We start from the raw sequence: 24,790 nt of genomic DNA, 5'->3' as shown, positions 1-24,790 counted from the left end.
TCATTAAATATTATGGCTATAGATACATTAAGCAAATTAAACTTGGATAATTATTCCCAGTTCAAAAAGCAGAACTGAAACAAACAAACAAAAAAATCAAAACTGAATTGAAAAGTAATATATCCAAGAATCAGAAAATAGGCATTGAGTAAAGAGAGACTGTAAGCGGTTCCAGAAACACTATTATGGATAAAAAGTAATAGTAGGATGAAGAAGCAGAAGTCACTCAAATTGAGTGTTATGAAATTTGTTTTATTTAGAAGATAGCATACTTCTGAGAAAAAAAAAAAGACAATAAAGCTTTTTAGAGAAAACAAGCTGAACAGAGATTATACATAAATCATTCTGCATTGCCAGTAAATGCTCTAGGTATTTTCTCCTGTGCATATGTAACCTACTGATTGGATGAAGGGACTAAAATATAGTACGTTGTTTATGATCATAGCAAATATATTCCTCATAAAAGCAATTCTTTATTAGCAGCTTGGAGAATCTTGAATGGAAGAGTGTATCTGGCTTATAATGCATAATTTTGATACTTTATTGTTAGACACAGTCTCCTCCTAATCTTACAATAAATTGATTTCAGTTTTTTAGTGATTACTGTGTTAACTTGTTCTTCATATTTGATTCTATGAACTCTTTTAGCAAAGTTTCTAAATTAAAAAAGTTTATAAATTTCCTTTTATTTATTTCTATTTGATGCTGGTAAGCATTGCTGCCATCTCATTTTTTTCAAATGAATGTTTAAATCTGTATTCCTATGAATGATTATTTTCAATTTCAGGATTTATTCTCACCTTAAACATCTTTCAGATTCCTTAAGGGACTCAGCTGATGGGTAGGAGAATTAAAAACAATATCCAGATATTTCAATTAATCCATAATATACAAACTAGTAGAGTTTTCAGTGCAAAATTACTGGAGCTTTCTTCTCCCAGCACCTCATTTTCTCCTGCATCTCTGGACCAACAACCATTGCCAACAATAAAACATTAATTTGCTACAAAATCTGTAGAGCTCTGCCCTTTATTTTATATCTAATGAACTCGATCTGCCATTCTGTAATAACGTGACACTGACTCAGAGGTCCAAATCATACCCGCTGAAACCAGAAATACTGCCTAATGTGACAGTCATTCTAAAAAATCTACAAAGAGCTAGAAAGAAGAAAAGTTTGGAAAACTTTCAAGTGGTAACTTTTGTAACTACTTGGAGATGAAGATTAAGCTGAATTTAGCAGCAATTAGGTTTTGTGCTGGTTTTACAAGGAATCTTAAAATGCACTGTAGGTCCACAAGGCAGGAAAAGATTTAAGGCAGACAGTGGGATAGGTAAAAAACAAGGACAAATCACAACTCCAAATTATAATATTTTGAATATGATTATAAAAATGTGTGTGAAACCCCCAGTAATTTGTGAAATACCCTTGCATTGTACAGCAAATATTTCTGTGCGAATTTCTCAGTCAACACTAAGCCTCCAAGTTGATGTTGAAGCATATATATAGTGCTGTTAAGGGTATTCCTCCACCAAAGGATGGAATGAGATGCAAAACTGAGAAATTTAATATCTACAGATGTTAGAGAGAGAAGTTTTACTGTGACTAGATTCTACAGGATCACTGCTTGGCCTATTTACTTTAAAAAAAAAAGGAAATAAAATACTTCTGCCATATATCAATGTTAATCAAATGCTGATTCCAGTTAATACTGTAGCTTAATATTAATGACAAAACACACCAGTGTTTCACACTGGGTCATGTCTTCTCCCATTAGCTACCTCTGACCATGTGCAAAAGCAAGCCTTTCTCAATGGAAGATTAAACATACCCAGCAGCTATGCAAAGCAGGAGCAGCAGACTGAAACATTCAGACAAATTAGCATCCTTATAATTTTTTCCCGAGTGTTGCGAACAGAAAAAAAAAGGCAGCAGTAAATAATATACTAAGCTGTTTAGTAACTTTAAATTACTCTTTTACAGAGAAAGAAGAGTTCCAGTTATGTACAGAGAAACTTATCAGAGGACAGAACCTGCAGACTATATTTCAAGACTGTGATCCTGGAAAAAATGAAGTTCCCTTACTTACACACCTTTACGGGAATATTAAGAAACTTCCTGAATTGGAAAATGCTAGGTATATTTATTGTATCTAAGTCAAAATAAATCAGGAATATCCTTTCAAAAATTTTGATCTAATCTCAAAAGGCACTTTTTCACATCTACTTCATCAGTTCAGGTGAATTTCACCAGGGGATCTCGATGGTGGCAATACTGGGCTTGCAGCATGTTGAATTAAAGGTGTAGTTTCTACTCATTTGGGGAATCCCACTCTTTCTTTAATAACATCAATTTTCAATATTCCAAATTTGGAATTCATAGTATTTTACTCAAAAGGACACCACTGCACAGAAGAGGGAAAAAAAGAATAAGATGCTTTTGAGCAACTTTCTATGAAATAATTTTCATGGAGCAGAAAAAAGAAGTTGCAGATCAGGAGAATTAAAATGTAGAAAAAATATTAGCACAATGTAGCTATGAGAATGATTGCTGAAATTATTTTTATTTTCTGTTTTTCATTTTTCTCAGTATAGATTTTGCAAGGAAATTTATAGATTAGTCCTACTTCAGTTCCTTAATTCCACAGTAGAAAGCAATTGGCTTTAGTGAGAGTGGAATCAGACGTTAAATGGATGCTACCAATCTAGCTCGTTTTAGGAAACAATTAACTAAATAGGCTATTCTATATGCACATATAATACTTCAGTTCAGTTTATTATTAAGCTGATTCACATTAAGAACGAACAAAGCTCCTTTAAAACTACAAAGGACTGTTATCCGTTCATTAACAGATGAATGCGTAATGCATTGAAGATTACTTATTTGAACTTCTAGAAACAATACATCTTTCCTAATGTGTTTGAGACAACAGCATGGTTATAATATGGTACAAATGTGGTCTGAGAACCACTGTGAGAAGTCAGAGCATTTAACACCGCTCAGGAAAACCTCAGCACCTCCTATGTTGAGGTCCTGAACCTCCTGATCATCTCCTTATGGGAGATGAGACCAACTCACTGGATTCAAAACAAAAGGATGCAGAAACATCACCAAATGTTATTGCTAGTTCTGTTGATTCCTTACATTCCCAAGCAAGGAATGTACTTCCTTGATGCAATATATTAACCACTGCTAATTACCATTTATTACTGGCATCTAATCAGACACTGAAGCACAGCTCCAGACAAATTAAAGCCATTGTTTGTTATGATCTTATTCTTTTTCTTAACAATATATTAATGCTACCCATCTCCAAAAGAACTGCTGTGACTCAGAGTAGGAGCAAGTGAAAAACCAGTAAATTTACCCATTTGTTGTTTATGTGAAGTACTACAGTGAGCCCACTTCAAAGTGTCTGTCTTCAGCTAAGCCACTGACATGAAAAGTTCACTGGTATAAATACATTTTCAAGCGGCTAAATTATCTAGTGATTTTATCTAGGAAATCTTTGCTAAAGAGTAGCACATTTTTTTTCCTAGTATCTGTTCTTATCTGTTTTTCTGTGTAACTGACAAAGTAAAGTAATGTCAACTAATTTATTCAAGGTCAAAAATGGCTCTTTATATGTTAAAACCTACCTTCTTGGCTTCAATAGTCCTAACTATTGACCTGAATAGCTTCTTTTGCTCAGTTCAGATATGTGCAAAACTGGTTTTCATTGCTCATGCTGAAATCTATAGCTATGCTTTAAAAAAAAAGAAAAAGCTATAGGAATCCAGAATTAGGTTTCAAATATTAGGGAAAATATGAAAAATACCATTTCTTTTTCCAAAGGAGTCAAAGGGCTATGGTGTTCCATACACACTCTGACTTTCTTCACAAGAGAAACCTCTTTTTTTCATCCTCATTTATAAACTGCTGAACAGTCTCCTCCATGGGCATTATATACAAGAAAATTGTAATGTGCACTCTTGCTCATCCAAAGCCCGATTCTGGTTTACGCATCACCAGAACAACAGGATGTAACAAGAGGAACTATGACTGAAGCTGGAGCAAAGGTACCTCCTTTACATTTAACACCAAATTCTAAAGTGTGGTCAATTACGCAAAACACTGGTAATCCCTCTGAAACCTCTCCTGACTTTCTGTTGTAACTTTAATAAATTACTACCAGCTGCATCCCAGTTCCTCCACTTCTAGTGCTGCACAGTGGTAGGTCCACAATGCAGAGTTTATCATCCTTTATTTTATCTTTTAATGTCTTCTTTTCTCTATAAGCTTCCTTCTTTCACTCTTCCTCTACTGCACACTTTGGCCATTTGTATTGGGTGTCAGTGCCGAGGTGCTGCGGGGGGCTGCAGGGTGGCATCTGTGAGGGGAGGCTGAGGCTGCCCCGTGCCGGACAAAGATGGTTCCAGGTGTTTTCAGCTGGTTCCACTGGACTCACCTCAGGACAAACTGAGGCCCTCAGACAAGATGCTGCTGCCTCTGCGGTAATATATTTAAGAAAGGGCAAAAGCATTGCTCCCCACTCATGGCTTTTTTTAATATTCAAAACACTTTCATGTTCAGTAGCAGATCTGAGGAATTACTGATTTTATTTCCAATACACAAAGAGTAATATTGAATGCCTGACAACAAACTATACAAGAATTCTGCAGCTCTTCAACAGGCTTTGAAAAACACCCTTTCATATTTAGACTAGATTCTGCAAATCACTCTTTCGTGCTACATTTTTATCTTTTAGAAGACAATATCAATTGTTCAGCTATTTCAAAGAGGTGTTATTTTGTCTAAAATCATCAACATGAAAGGAATACAGAGCTATTAATATTTTTAGAATATAACTGTGAAGTTTGTTTTTGGTATTTATGTTAATATTTTGCTAAATATCTTGCATATTACAAGGCAAATATGAAAAAAAAAGTGCACAATACTGTGAGCTTACATTATCTCTTCGTAAACAAAATATAACAAAATATTCAGCCAAGTACCCCATGCAGTTTGGTCATTTGTTGTGCAGAAATGGTTCTGGACATCTATTTGGTTGACTATTAGTATATCCAAATAGTCTTTGTGCTTCCTTGAATATTGAATGTATGACATACACACACACAAAGAAAAACAGCTCTTAAAAATAGATCTTAGGCTTAAAAAATTCCAAAAGAGGCCATTATTTTTTTTTAATTTATTGGTTTTTTAAGGAAACAGGCTTGGTACTGATTCAGTAAAATAAAGAATATCAAGAACCTTGGACTACCTTTTTCCCTTTAGTAAAATTGTCAAGAGGATTTGAAAACGTGGAATTCCCTAGAAATAGACAGGATATCAGCATAAAAGTATTTTCAAGATTCTTTTCCCAGCTGCATTGTATTCCCTAGCACTATGCTATATAGCTTTACCAACAATAGCACTTTAGACCTTTAGAACAGAAAACTCCTTCCTGGAGAAGACAAAGTGTACCACCTAGGATCCTATAGAAAAATTAAGGATTAATTTTCCACAGTTGTTTGCAATTTAACTTTGCTCTTTGTCTACGGCCACGAGAAGAGAATATGGAGTATTTGGGTTTGTGTGCCTAAGTTTTTTTCTGTAACTTCCCCTGCTCCCCCCCCACCCCACCCCCCAAATTATACTCTATTTCTCTCAGTCTGAAATTGTTGACTCCACGAAAATGGTACAGGACAGACTTATCTTTGTCCAGGCAAAACAGACCAACCATTCTAATGAAATCAGAATAATTGTGTTTTCTCTACTTGTCCACCCTTATCACTTGTAATACGATGCTTCACCATCTGCCTGAGGGGTGAGCAGACTATTTTAACAACTACTACAAATATGTCTGAGTTATCGGGCTCTCTGTAATGACTCGGGCACTCCCTGAAAATGAAGAAGGCCAGACTCAATTCCCTTTCTTTATTTTTACCCACAAAACATAGGGGTTAAATCAGCATGGAATAGAGGCTGTGGGCCTACATAACCAAAAGGTACTGAGAATCCAAGAGAAGGTATGACCTGCTTCATCAAAATTTCTATGTGAAGGTGGAGAAAACACTGAAAGAAGTCAAACAGAGAAATTATGATTAAGCCAAAGCCACAAATACTTGTTCCTAGTTTCTTTAACCCATCTAGCTAACACTGGCAAACCAAGAAGACTGGAAAACTCCAAATCGAACAAAGAACAATTCACTCAGTAAAAAATAATGTTCACCTACATGAATAAGACTGTGGCTTGTGAACTATGGCATGTCTAGGAGATCATTTAGCATAATTTCCATCTACAGGAAGCTTCTAAGTCTCTTTTCACTGTGGAAATAAAATATGAGTTATTATCACTCACTCTTGTTGGCCAAAAGCTTGTGAAGATGGGGGAGTAACAAACCATATCCACCAAGATTAGCCAAAACCACCTATCAAAAACTTATTCTTGATATTGTAGGAACACAGAAATTAGTACTCTGAATATTTTTCCTAGATGCAATACAGTTTTCATTCCCTTTAGTCAGTGATTCTTTTATTCTAGAATGAAATCTGATGTATTTATGATATTTATATGACTTATCAATGTATCACCTGTCTTTTCTTATTTCTGTCATACCCATAAATTCAAACACAACTGTGTTTCTTTCCGTGCAAATATGTATGTCCTGCCTATGGCAGGAGGGTTGGACTAGGTGATCTTTGAAGGTCCCTTACAACCCAAGCCATTCTATGATTCAATGATGATTCTATGACTAATAATAGGAAAGCATTCACAAGAAAGTAAGAGGAAAAAAAATTCAAAAAATGGAAATTGTGCAAAATGTTCCTAATAGAACAGCTATTCTACAAGTTGTAGGGAAAGATGGATGTCAGTGGGTGAGGACATAGCATGAGGTGATGGAAACCACAATGTATGTGTCATACACACATACGTAAATACAACACATGAAAACAACTGTGTTGGTAAATCTCACACTGACATCTGTTACCTCTCTGAAGACCTAAAATAATCATGTCCCTCCTTTGTAGATTCATAATCACTGAAGCCAAATCTCATGGTTTTGCAATTCAGATGCAATTCGATGTGATCCTAAGTGCAGATGCAGTATGTGCTCATCCTACCACTTACCGTGTCTCCCTGCCTTCCCCACACTGCGCATTGCATGGATCCTCTGAGGAGACCAAAAAAGGGTGTAGTGACCTGATGACTCATGTCAGAACCACAGGTGGGAGCAGGAAACAGTGACTAATTTAAGTATTTCTTCCTGCTTGCAGTAGTTTAGGACAATCCATGCATAAACAGGAGACTGAAGCTGCTCTAACCAGGCTAGGGCTCTCAAAAGCATATCCCAGTCCTTTTACATACTCTCTGTAGGGGAAATGGAAGAGGACCTACCCTACTGATTTCATACTGGCCACACCACCTCTGCCTATATATGCATACCTGTAATGAGCAGATGTGAAAAGATGTATATCAGCCTTCAAAACTGCATGGCTTGGCATACCTAAGTATAAGATTTCTGAAATCACAAAGTGGAAAACATGTGGCTATTCAGGTCAGAGTGGTGGTTTCTTTGCAAAAGGAACCAGACGCTTGTAAACAATGTAAGAATGCATTTAATTTTATACATGCCAACCTTTCTAAATGCGAATAAGTATCTATTTCTGTTAAGCTTCCTTTTTTGTTCCTGTATTACCCTCAGCAGCCATGGAAGTCAACAAATGCAATACTCTGAAGGCCAAAATATCCCAATCTTTTGCCACAAAATCTAGCTATTGTAATTGTGCAATTGAGGAGACAAGTATTCTGAGATCGATTGAAACTAAAGAACTAGCTACCTAAACATTTAGGTAGTGGACTAATAAAAGGCTGTTTGTAAATCATCAAATGGCTTAAAAAAGTACACACAAGTCATTGTAAAGAGCAAGATGTGCATACCAGGGCATAACCAAATTCAGATTTTAAAAATATACAACGAGTTGCATATATGTTGCTGATAACTCAATCTTTCCTGTTGTTTAGAGTATGAATTAAGCATTAAACTCTGATAAGGTGATAACATATCAACATAGGGGAAGACATGACGTAAGAAAATCTATAAGTGACTGTATGGGATTATTTTGGATCCAAGATGCTGCAAGCTAAGATGCTAATATATGCTGTTTGATCTGAGTTTAATGCTTGTTATCTATGAAATTGTGTTGACAACAGAAATTTAAAAATCTGGGTGCCAAATCTAGCTTTGAGTAGCATGGGGCAAGGCTAAGTAAATCCTTTCCTCCATGGAAATGGCAGGATTAGAAAAAGACTGTAGACGTTCCCACTGTAATCAGTGGGTGAACAGCAATATTCTTGGGAGTGACTCAGCTTTGAGGTAGACAGCATGGCCAAAGAGAAAAATGGGCCATTAAGGCATGTCCAGCAAAGAGCAACCAACAGTGACATCTGTCATGACAACGCAAATATGAAAATGGTTGATATTCAGATATCCCTGCTCACTTTCTGTCATTCAGATATAGGGATTAGATCATTAGGAAAGCGAAGGAATTTCTAACAGTGAATATGTAATATTGTACATTAGATCTGATTACAGATAACCTGGGAATGTCCTATTTGAAGCAGTAAATGACTGTGGGTGTTATAAAGGGCTGTCCAGACATCAATCCAAAACATCAGCAAAAGGTCCATTGTTATAAGATTAAGAAGAAACACTGGTGAACTGCTAGGGAAATGGGAAATGGTTAAACTCTGTCATGATCAAGTATAACCTTTGACCTAATACAGTCTATTCTCCTAAGTGAAGATATTCTCACTGGACAGATATGTCAGATCATTAATTAAAATGAGCCCTGTCTGATTTTGATTTATAGACCGAACAAGCAGTATAATAAAATTTGATTTTGTATAGGAAAACAGGTTTTTTTTTCATGTGCTTGGTATTACAAGCTAATCTCCTGTTTCTTGTGTTACTTTACCTAATATGTATTACTCAAAATAGGTATTCTCCCTATCATGTCAAAGGTAGTTAATTCCAAGTGAAATCTTGAGTCTGTCACAGTCAGTGGAATTTTTTCCCATTACTTTCAACTGAGCCAAGTTTTCACTCAGTAGGCAAGGAAGGCAACACTTAAAAAAATATTCAAGCTATATCTTATAAAATGAATAAAATAGAAGATTTAAATAAATATTACAACTTTTTGATATTTTTCAATACATTTTCAATAGTGTGAATAGCATTTCACTGATTTGTTGAAAAAATAAACATGGATGTTGTTCTAAGTTATTTAAGACCTCAACTCTTTAGTAATGCAGAGTTTTGCATAGGAAACTACTAATTCAGAGGAAAAAATGAAATTAGTTTCTTTTCATTTAAATGCCTGTTACACTTCTGCATTGTGGACCCTCAACCCCATGAAAGAGGAATAAAAAAAGAAACAAATAAATTAAAAGTACACAAATACTTCTGGAATATAAAGCTTTAGCTGTAAATCAAGATTAAGCAAATATTTCCAAGACTGATCAATACCACTGCTTGAAAAAGCTTACATTACAAGCCATTCCAATTGTTTCCCCAAATGTTTACCTAAATTAGTTGAAAGGCCACAATTTTGTATAACAAGAAATTTTAATTAAGCCTTGTGCTTGAAGTGTTTCTGCAATTACTCTCTTTGGTTCCATTAGGATGTAGCCCCAATTAAAATGTATTGTTAATATTACAAGATAACATTTCCTGGTGGTAGAAAGTTGAAGATATGCCTCCATGTAATTTTAGATTATTCCTTGTTGTGAGTTTTTGCAATTATTTTTTGTAATAATGCTTTTGTCTATTCTCTTGCCAATGAAATATTTTTAATCAGTTCACTCAAACACTGAGTCTCTGAAAACAGGCAAGTTCTACAAAATTAAACACCTTTTGTACCCTTGTATTCAGTCAAAGCTTTTTTTAGTAATTTTTGTTGTAGTAAAATAACATGCAAAAAATTAATAGGGTCACGGGATTCTCTGACTGTTGCAAGCAAATATTGTAACAGTGAGGGGAAAAAAATCAAGATTTGATCTTTAAACTTTAATTCACATCGTTAGTCCTTACTCAAGTCATTATGCCCACTGAGGGTTTATGTGCATGTATTTTCCTCATTGAGATTCTGTCTAGGCTAGACTTATTCGTAAGAAGTAAATCTGCCACATCAAAGTCTTTCGCATGCATTTGTTTATCTGTATTTTTAATGTCTTTCACTTATTTAGTAGTGCTATACAGAGCTATAATTGTTCTGTATTTCTTGCATTTGGTAGTATGTAAAACTTGTTCTGATCGAAAGCACAATTAAGTTAATGGTCAACTAGATTTCAGAACAACCTCTTGACATACGGGGAGAAAAAAAGAATGACTAAGAAAAACAGCAATTCTAAATATTTAAGTAGCACCATATAAATGTGCTATCATTTGTTGAAGGATCCTGTGGATTATTTTGGGGGGATCAAGAAAAAGCCATAATTCTATCTTTTATTCAGTACTGTTAGAAGTCCCTTCCTAAGCATATACAAAAATTTGACTCACTCTCTCTTTTTGCATAAAAAGAGTAACAGAGATCTTCAGATTCCCCCAATTCTACTGTAATTAAAAAAACAGAACAAAATAAAACCAAAAACCAAAACGAAACCAACCAAAAAAATAATTTCTCAAGAATGACTAAATCTTGGAATTTTGGCCTATGATTTACAAATACTTAGTCTCACATTTTTCAGTATGTATTAGATCAAAATTAAATCAGAAGCAAGAATTTGTTGAGTCATGTTTAACTGTCCAAACCTTTACAAGCATTGTCCCCAGTCCTACCACCACATCTGTACATGGGTTCACACAAGTACTTGAGTATTTCTGTTAAACCCAGGCTGTCCATCCCATTGTGAAAACTCTGGATGAGTCTGAAGTACCTCTTTTCAATCTGTGAGGACTCTCTGGGATAGGGAGTGTACCCTGTGGGTATTAACTGGTTATCATGAAATTGTGATTGTCTCACAGAGACAGGACTGGGTCAGTCTGAATAAAGTGTTTTAGCCCAGAGCCTGACCTTAGAAAGGAGGGTGATTTCCCTTGCAAGCTGAGACAAGGGAAGGAGACAGCAAAGGATCTGTCTCACACAGCTGGAAGGGGTGGACACTCCCTCCCCTGCAGTCCCCTTGTTAGTGCTTTGTGAGCAGCAGCCACACACTCCAATCTCCTCTGCCTGGTCTCTTCTGAGCTTCTGAGTCACAAAACAGCCTCCTGACTGAGTCTCACTAGCTATGTACCAGGAGGGCCATATCCCAAAAGAGATGATGTATCAAATGCTGCTGGGAAATGAGTGGGTGAAACAGTCAATTTTCCATGAATTCACAGGATCACTGAGGTTGGAAGGGACTTCGGGAGGCTTCAGGGGAGTATGAAGAAATACTCAATCCCTCCTTTGGAGGAATGAGCAGAAAACAGGCAACAAGCATTTTGGGAGGCTATGCCTTTTTAGTGCTTATATTTCAATTGCTACAAAAAATCACAGAAGGGCTGAGGTTGGAAGGCACCTCTGGAGATCCAACCTCCTCTTTTGCTCAAAGCAGAGTCAGCTACAGCCAGCTGACCAGGTGTATGTCCAGGCAGCTTTCTATAATCTCCAAAGATGGAAACTCTACAACCTCTCTGAACAACCTGTTCCAGTGTTTAATCTGTAAGGTTTACAATGAAAAAGTTTTTTCTTATGTTTAAATTGAATTTAAACAAGGCATTCTGCCTTGTTTTTCTCTCAGGGGGGAAAAAATCAGAAGGATATTAGACTGTAAGATCAAGGTGATGTCTCGGCACAGCTGTTACATCTACCTCTTCTCCCTGGACTGTATTGCAGTGTATGTCATCCAAACTCACAGTATGGAGGTAATCAAGCACCAGGTAACATTGTGTCATGCATAACATGGTATGAGGAGAAATAATAATAATATATGTTTTGCATGTGAGCATTATTTGGGTCAAGATGGTGTGAGCAATTACATGTTAAGAAGATGGTAACACAACATGCATTAGATGAAAAGCTTGTGTGGTACACTCTTGAGGGGTCCAGAGTCAAAGATGCCAGTGTCTAAGGCATAGCTGCCCTTCAGAAAAATCTGAACCACATGTATAGTGGAACTGTTTGGCCTCGGAGGACAGACTGTATCTAATTAAAAGCAAAGCACATATGATGGACATGAGAGGAGCTCAGTACCATCTGCTCTGCTACTGATCAAATCCTTTTACATCACATTGTTTGCCAATGAAAACATAGCCTTTTGGAAAAAAATAGTACTCTTTCTTCTGACAAATCTAAAGTCCTGCTGAAGATACTGAGTCACGCATCCTGCTGAGGTTATACTTTTTAATGGACTAGTACATGAATAATAGGAATTTTATTAGCCAGATAGTACAGATTGTTAATCAGTTCAAGTTGCTTACAATTTTCAATAACATGTATATCCATTACACTGATGCTCATGTAAATAAAGCCCTAATAATAGTTATGATTTTTTAGAACTTTCTATACATAATATTTATATGTGTACAAATATACCTGTAGGTTAGTAGGTGTTAGATAATAAGTATAGCTATGACTGGGTTGCCATTTTTTAAGTGGACATAAAACTATGTAATAAAGTCAAGAAAATTTTTTAAAAGGTGCGAGGGTATAAGGATTTTTAACTGAACTATTCTGGTACAATTATTACCCAGGTGATTAGATTCTTGTCTAAATTCCTCTGCAGCTGGATGAAATATACTACTTACTTTCCACACTGTGATGAACGGTCTGTGCTTTCCATTTTAAACCTGTGAAATGTATTAGCTAAAACCTTCCCCTAGCTTAGAAGCACCCTGAAAAGTTTAGGTAACATTTGGAAAATGTTTTTACATATGTCAGTGAAAGTATCCATTTATCAAAAATATACAAGCTATGACTTTTTAGTATTCCAGCAGGTCCCTGCTTTTTTCCTTCTTGACATCCTACAATTCGTTTCTGTGCCACAAAACATCCATCCTATATGTTTCCAACAGGCTTGGTCTACCATGATACATTGAAGTCCCCATTGAGTTTCTGCTGCTTTTCTCCTTCCTTTTCAACATATAACTTTGAACTCCCTGATGAGTTCAAAAATGGCAAATTCCACCAGATTATTCTTCCTAACGTAATGATATAAAAAGTAGGGGGAAAGGAGTCTGCTCTCTGCTGACTTAGCTACTTCTGACCTCCTGTTCCCAGTGTTTTATAGCTGAGATATTAACTGGTTTTCCCTCTCAGAACCCAAAGTGTCTAATTCCACAGCATCCTTTGCTGAACTTTCCCAGGCTGCAGCTGACAGCCCAGACATCCACAGCATCACGCGACAAAAACCAGCTATACAAACAGACCAGGAGAGCTTTGAAAAAGTGTCTGCTTTCAAATACGGTGGAGTCAAGTCTCATACTGTAGCAGTTTCTTTGTGTCTACTTTTTATTAGTAGTATTTTCCCTCCGTCTCACAGATTTTTTATTAGACCTACCAGTTATGATTAAAGAGCCAATGCTAAAATTCTTTAAAAATTCCTCATGTGTTTACCACATATCAAGAAACAGTTTTTTTTTTCTTTTGTGTTTAACAGCATACTCTGTATAAATACACAATTCTGAAAGGGATATTAAATGGCATCTATACAGTTATGTATGAAAGCAACTGCAGTCTAAACTAATGCCAAGGGGTAATGACAGCCTAATTAGCTTGGCTTGTTTGGCACATCATAAATGTTTTTACAATGGTTCTTAGCAGATGAAGAGTCAGAAAACAAATTTCTGCAAGTTGTGGAGAAATTACTATAAAATAGTAAAACACCGCCTGTTAAGGCCTTCCTAAAATTGGTTCCATATTCTACCATCTGTAACGTTAACATTTCAGGAGACTTTTCTCTGAGCTGTAAATGGTATTTGTCTGATGGACAAGCTTCTTTCTCTTACACTTACACTACATTTCAACAAACACCCTAGCATACCACAGTGGTTAAAAATGCTGTTCTTCAAGGAGTGAGTTAACTTTTCCAACATGAATACTCAAATCATTATAGATAAAGTAAGATCCATTAGTTTCTTAAGGATTTAGCATTAAACAAAGAAAGGATCAGTGCAACCTCTACGAGATGTTCTTCTGTGAAGCAAAACCCTGTGTCTCATAAACAAAGAGCAGTGACCTGTCCCTCTGACTTGCTGATTACACAGGACAAGTTCCACCCATTTAGTGCTTACTTTTCTAGATGTAACCTGTTCAAAAAAACTAAGGATCTTTTTAAGATCTATGAAACTGAAAAGGACAGAAAGAAAAAGGATATTAACAGCAGTAACACAGATTGTGGAAGCAAAGCTAGAGGTAATTTTGTTGCCAAGGAACAATCAGCATGTAGAGTCAAACACAAGCTATACACGCCTCAAAAATAACAGAATAAGCAACCAGTGTTACTTGATCTGCATCCTTTGAGAGATAATACATTCTGTGCAACCATTGTCTCCCCTGAACATTTTTTTAACTGTGTAAAAGATTCAGAAGGTGTTAATGTAAGTACCTTTATTGATAGGACATCCTAGATCATCCTCAAGGCTGTATTGCTACAGAAGACTGGAGAAGCAGTGTGAGTTGCACAGAACACAGGAAGAAAGTGGAAATACATGCTTCTTCACTAATGGATCTTTTCTGGTGACCTTAGACAATGGGGTTTCTTTTCATGATGCAGTAGCCCTGGAGGTACTCTCAGGAGAGTTTAAGGAGAAGACAGTGTTGTCAGATACCACATATTGCTATATATAATGGCTGAGAGGTTTTTCCATTAAAGTCAGACAGTGTCATACTAGTCTGCACGACTTTCCCAGAAAAGGAAGACCAATTAATTTTTCTCCATTTTCAGCCATTTTCGGTGTCCCAGGGGAGTTCTAACTAAACAGAGGGAAAAAATAGCTGGAGAAAAGATTGGAAATGAGAGTGACAGCTAAACACTAATTGCTTTCAGCATAAATACAGAAACTAACTGGAATCTCAAGATGAAAACTTGGCACTCATGAATTTTGGCATAGAAATTCTCGTGTCCTGATGGTTGCTTATACCAGTTCAAGTATGTATTAGATAATAGCAGTAATTAAAAAACTGCATTCAATTAAGACAAACCAGACACTTTAAAATATCTGTTCATGACAACAGAAACCAATAGTTACAATATATTGATTTTAACTAATATTTTTCTTCTATGGCATATTGTGTCCCCAAGCCTTGTAGCTAGCAGGGGGATTTTAACGGCATCTAATTTAAAGAATTCAGTAATACATCCTTTTGGGGCAATACATGTATATGTCAGTAATCCATGCATATTTGATGAAAAATGATTTTGTTTTCCTTAAAAAGCCAATCATTTATATCAAAGCAATTGATCTTAAAAATTCTAATTTTATTTGGTGATCTTTGGGGAATCTTTAACAAGTTGATTACTTTGCTTTTTTGTTTACTGTTCATGTTAGATCAAGGATGTGTCCTCTTCATTTCATTTCTATAACCCTACATTTATTTTCAAGCATTGCTAGGATCGTTACTTTGATAAAGTGATGACAAAACAATAAAAGAGGATGGTTAACTGTAAATTCCATTTTCCCTTTAAGTTTACAGTTATTCAGTTGTACTCTGGATGTATCCATTTGGAATGCCAGGTAGTCTTAAAACCACAGACAAAACTCATCAATTTGACTGAACATAGAAATTGTTTCTAATATTCTGATATTCTTATGTACACCTAATAGATCAACAACCAAGATAACATAATCTTCTTGAAATTAAAATTGTTTGTCATCTACATGAAAATCCACAGTGTATCTCAAACTGTTACCTTTTGTGCTTCATTTTTGTGTTTAAATTAGAATTTAATTACTCAAAAGGGCTCACATTCTGCAACCCTGTGGCTAAACTCCCAAGCAACTCCAAGGATTATTTAAACAAATTGAGCTTGAGACTTGCCCATGAGATAAAAAAGTGGCTATTTTCAATCTGAAATTGATACACGGCATACATGCTATTCTGAAGGCAGTAAAATCTGATACTACACAGTCATTACAGACCTGTGGATTAAGACAAAGAAAGAAAAGGATATCACTTGATTAGCCTCCAACTTTATTAATTTAACTCATTTGGGAACTATCCAGCAATAATTCTTCCAATGAAGGTCATAATTCATCTTTAATTTTTTCCACCTGGTACGGTACTGCCATCAATCCCCTCTTCTCCATCTCTCTGTACTTGGCTTTCATTCCATCACTCATGCCTTCCCAGTCTACTCTTGCACTAGCATTAAGGGGCAAGGGCAAAGAGGTTTGGTTTTTTTTGTTATGTCAAACCACAGAACCTCCAGCTTTGCTTCCTCCATTGCTGGATGCTTTCCCTGTGTTCAGTGCCTATTCCTGTTTATAACTTCTGAGAATTAATTCCTGCCCTGCTCCTGCTACAATCTGACATGCAGAGCTTTTCCTTATAACCTGCCCCCCTGAGATTCTACAAAACAAGTTGAAAATTACTAACTATCCCTGATTTTTCTAATTCCTCCCCTTTCCTGGTCCTTTCATACTCCTTCCTGTACACCAAAAAATGCCGCCCTGCAAAAAAAAAAATCTCAAACAGGTAATGAAATTCCTTTAGCAGACAAAAATCTTCATTAGCAAATTAATGTACAAACCAGAAAGGTAAGGCCTATTAACTCAAGCATTCAAAGACACTCACACTACAAAGTCAAGATTAATATACTTAAGCAAACTCCATTGCTTAGTATGCTAACTGAAGTCATGCTTTTCCATGCTCCCAGGTACCCTGAGGAGAAATGGGGAATTGTGAGACCCTTAAAGAAATTTATGTGGACAAAGGTCATCTCTTTCTTCCCTTCCCAACATGTTCCTTTTATGACTGCAGCAACTTCATTTTGGAGAGTCAGACTGTAAACATGAAATCTGTAAACACTCTGTTGTTACTGGTCATCCTCCTCTGACAGTTTTACCATGCTTCTGCATTAGGGTGTGGATCATGAATGGAATTTTAATTTTGGAACATAAACACAGTTTGCACACTAGTAAGCACACAAACTGTATAGTAAATATGTAGTGTTAAGGCAGTATGCAGTAAACATTTTTTGATAAAACTTAATTTGTATTTTCAATCAGAATAGGTAAGAGTGATTAGTGGTGTGGTGAATCTATCCAGGAACACAGACTTGGCTAGACAGAAAATTTTGTATTAGTGGGATAGCATTTCACTATTTATCAATTTATGTCTAAAATAAATGAGAATATGTTCTATTGCTCTTGAGGTGGATGACATGAGATTGAAGTAGGTATTTTAATATCCTGTTTAATGTCAAGTTAGAAAATTAGATTCTTCCTTAACCTTTGAGTTTTAGTCATGAAAAGACTGATGGTTCACAGCCTCCCAGTGCTTGAAGGTATACCATCTATTCAAATGGAAAGTTCTGACAGCCCCAGGGCTGGCAAAATCCTGTTTATGGAAAAAGTATTTCCTGCCCATTGGGTTGTGAAGGTGGCTAAATAATTTTGAATGAATTCTTGTAAAGCTAATTGTACATATTTTTTCAGGTATGCTAAAGAAAGCAAAAGCCTGGGTAGCATCGCTAATAAATTTAATCTGGAGTGATAGATTACATAAAAAGAAAACATATGAGAGTCCTATCAGAAAGGACAACAAAAGCCAATGAATTGGGGACTTCATGTTTTGGGACAAATTCATTGCAGTTCCTTTGTACTTACGCTATTGTGAAGGGAAAAATGTTATCTATTCATGTGAAAGGCCCTTATTCTCTACCTATAATGTTGAAGTTAAAAAGAATCATACCGTATATTTACAAAACAAAGATTCCACACTTCCTATTGCTTAAGCAAATTTGACACACCAGTAGTTCAAAATAATAGATTATCCTGTTGCTTGTTCCTGGAACATTTGCACAGCACTACCTGTCAGCAAATTGGTTTAAGATTTAAGAGACTGAATAATAATGATTCTGTATTTATTCTTCAGCATTCAATGCCTTCTGGAAACAATACTGCAGATCATCCTCCTAAGATAGCTTTGATGTCCATGAGTCTTAGCAAAGTCCTTCTATCAAAAGATTGCCTTTCAGTTCAGTTTGTTTATTTCGATTTGTTGTATATACCACATCTTCAGCTCGGAGCAAGAAGATGAATGGAAATAAACAGTGACACATTTGCAATAAGATTTTTGTGGCAAAGACATTTACTTAGATATTGTGGTTTCAATGCAACCACAAGACAATGACAAACTTCCTTTTTAAATGACAGATCTAATTGTAAAGGTAAAATTATAGCTCCATGAAAAAAAACAAACAAAAACATCAAAGACACAATATCTACTGTATGTCTGGATGAGGCTGTATTCATTGCTATTATTCTGAGTTGATTTACACTTTTTATCTCTCCATAACACGCAGCATTTATTTACCCTTACATATTGAGTCATTACAGTTTCTGCTGACATGGGTATTTTCCCAAAATAGAACATTACAGCAGTTCTCTGCTAGATGTTTAAGCCATGTGTATGTTTATTTTTAAATTTCTTTCTTGAACTTTCTAACTGTGAGCAGGCTGGGAAATTGGAGTCATGATGAATGAGTTTGTTTTTTAAAAAAAAAAAAAGGAGAAATGTAGACATTTGATGTAACATTGAAAAATTCACAGCCTCCTACCTTGAAAACAAACATTTCCCGGCGAAGAATAGCCAGAGTATTGAAGTTCCCATCACAGATGTTAGGTTTGGCTCCAGGATAGGAAGGTTTGTCACCAGTGGGTGGCCGGGGAGGTTTAGGTTGCCTGTCATTCTTCCGTGGGTCTGCTGGAGGGATTGAACGATGTGGGGGCACTGTTGGCAGAGGTCTTGTTGGTGGTGGGATCCTGTCAGGTGGACCTTTAAAATATAGCAGCAGGATGTAATTTACATGCCCACCAGTGGCACTCAAAGAAGAAATACACAACAAAAACTTGCTGTAAGCAGTGCAAATCCTACAGTGAAGGGGAATGGAAAAAGTGACCTAACATACCTTTCCTGTCTTGTTAAAGTATATAATGAATAATTACCATAAAAACAAGGCACGAATTAAGAAAATAATTACTTTTCACTATCCAGAATCTTTCTTCCTTATTGGATCAATGTTCCAATAAAACCTAGGAAAAAGGATGCATAGTCCACCATCATTTCAGATGAGAAGTAATTCATAGAACATACTTTATGGAGTAAGAACTGTTAAAACAGAATCATAGTCTATTGTACAAAATAAAGGAAAACAAAAAAACAGTTCCTAATAAGATCATTAGCAGTCAATGGATTTTCAACTTGTATTTTTAACTTCCACTCATCAATTCACATATGTATATAGGCAGCATAGCTGATATTCCCTATTGACCCAATTGTGGGCCAAGTAATGTCATGTGCATAAGTGACAGGACATTCCCAGCTTTCCCCAATGCCCCTTGCTATGTATAGGAGCTCTTGAAACTGGACTTCAAATCCTAGGCATCCACATAAACAAAAAACATAATTCACATATTTTCTTCAATATTCTGAAATTAATTACTTCTTATTTTAATTTTTATTTTCAAGTGAGTCTTAGAAAGCTAGACACCTGGTGTCTAGAATTGTCTAGAGTTGTCTAGAATTAAAGGTATTGTTCTGAGGATGAATGGTTTAAAAGGAACTAAAGTGAAAAACTAAACTCTGTACCGTGGTTTTAAAACTTTTATCTTCTTTCAAATACATTTTCTGTCATAATATACAGAGTTGGATGACAAGTGAAATAACCATCCCACTCATAATTTCTCTACCTGAAAGTCAAAAGGTCACCCTAGACAGATGCTGTTCATAACCCTAATGGCACACTGAATGACTTGCAATGGGTGTACTGAAAATGCCTTTCCCTTTCTACGCATATTAGTACGCTTACATATATTTTCCATGTACAAGATAAGAACTTTCAGTTGGATCAGTAAGATTTCTGGAAACAAAATCAACACTTTAAGTTTGCTTATTCTATTTAGGCTTCTCTCCAAATCATTTAAATACATAATCAATTTTGACTTTAAAAAATAAATATCTTTTGCTTGACCAGCTTCGGAAAGACTTTTGAATATCAAGACAACTCTGAAATTGCATAAATGACATTTAAATTTTGATATTTTTTAAAGAACAAGATGGACTATGTAAGGAAATATTAAACTCATCAAATGGTTGCCATACAATTTAATAAAGCATTTATTTCATTCACAATTTTAAGGCTTGTGACATTTCTAATTTACAGTTAATAATGGTGTTTTGAGGAATACTGCAGACCAAAGTAATTATTTTAATAGGTGTGACATTTTTATTGAGGCATATGATTCCAAATCACTTCTTGATTTTAAAGGGAACAAAGGAATCAGTTTGCAGTAGCTCATGTTGGAAAGTTTTTAACCCCAAAGCAAAGTTTTCATATGCCATTTGGTGATGATGTCAGATATTACTTCCCAGGGGTAACACATTTCTCTGAATGTATAGCCCACAGCTGTTAGAGCTTAGCAGTTAGTTTTCAGCAAAGTATTCTTGTCTAGCCTTTAAGTCTAGACTACCAACTTATGAGGTCATGAGAAACAACCTTCCTTCCAGCTAATCACACAGGAAAAAAAACAACCAAACAAAACTTGATCAGCCAATCATTTTGAAATGGTTATTTATGCTTTATGAAAATATATATCAGTGCTAATTAATGTATTTTTATAAGCTTGTTACATTAAAACACCATGGAGACTGCAGTGTTCTAGTTAGCAGTACAGTAATTCTACACGATCATAGTTATCCTTCCTAGTAGTAAAGATAAACAAGGAATGGCCCTGGTAGCATTCAGTATAAGCCTGACAAACCTTTAAATTGAAAATAAATGCAAGTACAAAACTGAATCCAATACACAATTAATTTATATATATATATATATATATTTTTAATTTTCAATGACCTTTCCTTGTCCAATGGAATTCAATACATGCATAATTTATTTACATCACACGTGTCTTTTGTATCAGGCCACAAAAATCCTAAGCAAACATATTTTAAAGAAATGGGCCTTTTCCCACCTGGCAGCCCAAAATCTTGGGCTGGTAATAACATTCTTTTGAGATCAATTTGCTATATTTATCACAACAAAGGATTTTTCTGGGACCACAAATCTTGTACACTTAGGAAACTGTTTAGTATTATAGCTGATAAACTAAGCATCAATCAGTTCATCCAATTACATAAGCTTGGACTACTGTGGAAATAAGCTCTGTATGGTTAAAGGCCTGCATTTCTTAATATTTTTATAGTTTGGGATCCTTTTGCAGATATTTTCTTTATGGCTTTTAAAAATATTTAAAATTACTATTCCAGATGAGTGAAAATTTGAATGCAAGCTGTGAACAGTGAGAAACAAAGAAAAGAGCTTCATCAAAATCCTTGGCCTACTTACAAGTAGGCCTCTGGTACAACGACTGGCAGACTCTACGCTAACAAACCCTTTTGGAGAGGTGGTATGGACAGGAGGACCTCAACATATTCTAAAGTGAAAAACTTATGTTGCTCAATTAGAGTATGACATACCGTATATCTTCTGGATGCCCTGTAAATCATCATTAGGTAGTTTGAAGTTGTCAGTTTCCATATACTGGTAAAATGGAGCCATGATTGCAGTGGGATCATTAGAGTGCTCCAGGCCCAGAGCATGTCCCAGTTCGTGCACTGCAACTAGAAACAGGTCATTTCCTATGAAGAGAAGAAAGGGAAAAAAGACCTTTGAAACCACAAGCATAGAAACAGAAATAACACAAGTGGAGGACTCTGTACTTGAAAGACAATTTCACTGAATTTGAATTTTACAAGGTAATGTTTAATAATGAATCATAAGGATAATGTGATAGTAAAGGCAGCTTTCCCTTTTTTTTAAACAAGGAAATCACTATTGTTACATATAATACATGATATACTTACAGACACAAGATAAGCATAATCTTTTTTAAGTGATATGCATGTTTAGTGTAGAGTTCAAGTGTCATAGTTCATGTCTAGGCTTCTATGCAGTTTCTGACTTGAAGTTGATGTTGTAGTGAACCTGACTAAAAATGCTTGCATCAAGAAATAGTTCCAAAAGGAAAATATCCTTGCTGTATGTGGAAAACATCACAAACTGAGGACTACCTATTTAGGACAAACCCTACAGGGAACTTAACTCATCCAAGCACTTGTAATCAGACACCTGCTGATTATTTGTAGATGATGTCCATTCCTGAAATCACCCTAACTCAAATCCTAATGAGGAAAATATGGATGCTGTGCTGTCCTTCAAAACAGGATGCCCTGATTTATTTCATTGTGTAATTCCCTTATAAGTGTAGTTGCTTACTTAGTTGTTTTTTATTTTTGCAGGTCTAAAAAATAAAATAACATAGTCATCTTATAGACTGATTTAACTTTTTCATTATTCCCTTCTAAAAATCATAATTTCATTTTTTATTACAGAGTATTAGGCACTGCTAGAAGTTTTGGCAGTAGAATTATGGCACTCTGTGAAGCGAACAAAAATCAAAGCCAATGGGATTATTTCTATGAAAAATTTACAGCTGAACTTCTAGGGTATTAATTTTGTCTATTTTTATTAATCTAAGACTTAGTTAAGCATATCTTTCTATGAGTCTTTTGTACAGATTCTGTCTGTAGTCATCCTGTCATATAACGAGACTTTGGAAAAATGTTTTACATCAGGAGAAAGATTCTGGCCACTTGGAGAGGGTCGTATCCAGGATATTGCTTATTTTCACCACCTAGGGATGTGAGGAATCATCCTCCAGAAGTATGTTACTGTCCCACTGACAAGAGAAGTATTCTACATCAGCAACTTATGCTGAACACCTAACTTTTAGATGGCTGGACTCGAATGAAACAGGTGCCACCTATAGTAAGTAGTTTCTTGTTGAAAGAGCAATATAAATAACAAAAGGCCTATACTGTGGCCTAATAGACAGTTGTATATTGGAACAAGAAAATGCTCAGCATTAACTCTTTCCCTATATTCTGTAAATTCTTTGGAGGTAGACAGTTATTTTCCACTGCTGGCACTTCATCTGGAATTCTAAGTACTATTCTAATATTAATAGTAATAACATTAAAAAGTTTAATTTAGAAAAAAATTACATATATATATATGTAGTTACAGAAATCTGAGGACATAGTTGACAGCATTTCAATTTTTCAAGTATTTCCTCTTGTTGACACAAAGAAATAAACTTTCTTCCAAGTATATATGAAAGGGGAAACACTTGGCAGTAGATGTCTTCATGATATATGGAGCCATGTTGATGTTTGTAAAAGAAATGTTTGATTGAAAGCATGGAAACATTCACAACTGTGCTTAGTTGACTGAGTCTTTTCATGTCTTTCTGATTCTTAATCTGGAAATATGAAAACTAAATGCTACTGCCCTTTTATTCAATATAACTGTGCAGAAAAATCATGTCTTTCAAAAATTAATGTGACATAATGTGTTTTCAGAAATGAGAAGAGTTTATCCTATCATTCATAATTACGTGGTTTCCAGATGAAATATTTTCATGACAATATTTTTCTTCTTGGATGCAGTTCTTTTTATAAGAAAGCAGATTCTCAATGTACTGTTGTAACAGGTTTGATAAGCTTGACTGTCCTGGTGACGAATGCTTTTGATATCTGAATCTGCCCTTCCATATGCAGTCAAAACCGATCTTGACACTATCTCATATGAATAATCCACAGCTTCTCTAGCTAACCTTAGCATTGGAAGTGATGCACAGGAGCAACTCTGTAATGGTTTTAACTCTGCACTCATAATACAATTTTGAAAAATTATAGGCTTAATATGGAAAGACATGAAGGAAGAAGATATTACCGTACTCTAACTATTGTATTGTGACACGTTTCACATTATTTTTCAACTATTTTCTGCATTTTATGAAAGTTAAGAGTTCTAACTCAGGTTTATTAGAATAAAACATTTGTCTGGCATTAACTCATATATTTAAGATGCAACTTTCTTTTGCTTTTCAGACCTTTTGAAACGCAAATTTGCCTCCTAGACCTGTGCTTCCTACATCATAGTTAAGAATATCAGCCAGTCTAGGTACTATATTAATAATTGTACTAATAAGTTGGCCACAGTATTTACTGAACCATTTAAAAATAGTTTAAATTAATAGCATTTGATTCTACCACTATTATTAGGCTGGTCAGTATCAATAGACCAAAGAGTGGTTTACATGTGGTATTCGAACCTTACTGTTTGAGATATGAGTTCTGGGAAGTGAACTAATTACAATTTCTAAAATTTTAAGAAACCACAGTTACTAAATAGTCTCGGAAGAGTCTCCTGCTTCACTTTATTTGTGCCAGTTATCCAATGTATGAAGAATCAATACATCCTTTGGTTATGACTCTTTATTGAATCCCCATAAAAATCTCCATATTTTGTTCCATGTTGACCTGGAAGGTGTGTGTACGTAGTTGACCATAGTTCCATGTTGATCTGGAAGGTGTGTGTATGTAGTAATAGGGAAATAAATAAAACACACTGTCATCTACTGGCGTATCTTCCTTTTGGGATATTCTTCTGGCTGTTTCTTAGTATGTCTTTCTCCCTTTGTCTTTTGGATAGGGGTGATTATGTAAAAAAAAAAAAAAAAATTATATTCAGCATCTGAC

General features: G+C 35.4%; 1 protein-coding gene across 1 annotated transcript in view; it reads right to left on the bottom strand.

Moving 5' to 3' along the window:
* Nucleotides 1-24,790, bottom strand: part of MMP16 (matrix metallopeptidase 16) — a 184,897-nt gene that overhangs the window by 27,531 nt on the left and 132,576 nt on the right. Inside the window, exons 5-6 of the mRNA XM_064442461.1 lie at nucleotides 21,665-21,826; nucleotides 18,747-18,964 (exon numbers count right to left, since the gene is read on the bottom strand). Coding sequence (XP_064298531.1) covers nucleotides 18,747-18,964; nucleotides 21,665-21,826 — 380 coding nt within the window. The remainder of the gene's footprint in view (nucleotides 1-18,746; nucleotides 18,965-21,664; nucleotides 21,827-24,790) is intronic.

The sequence above is a fragment of the Phalacrocorax carbo genome, chromosome 2 (genome assembly GCF_963921805.1).
Source record: "Phalacrocorax carbo chromosome 2, bPhaCar2.1, whole genome shotgun sequence".
Lineage (NCBI taxonomy): Eukaryota > Metazoa > Chordata > Aves > Suliformes > Phalacrocoracidae > Phalacrocorax > Phalacrocorax carbo.
The sequence above is the reverse complement of the archived record's forward strand: the minus strand, read 5'-3'. Positions and strand labels throughout refer to the sequence as shown.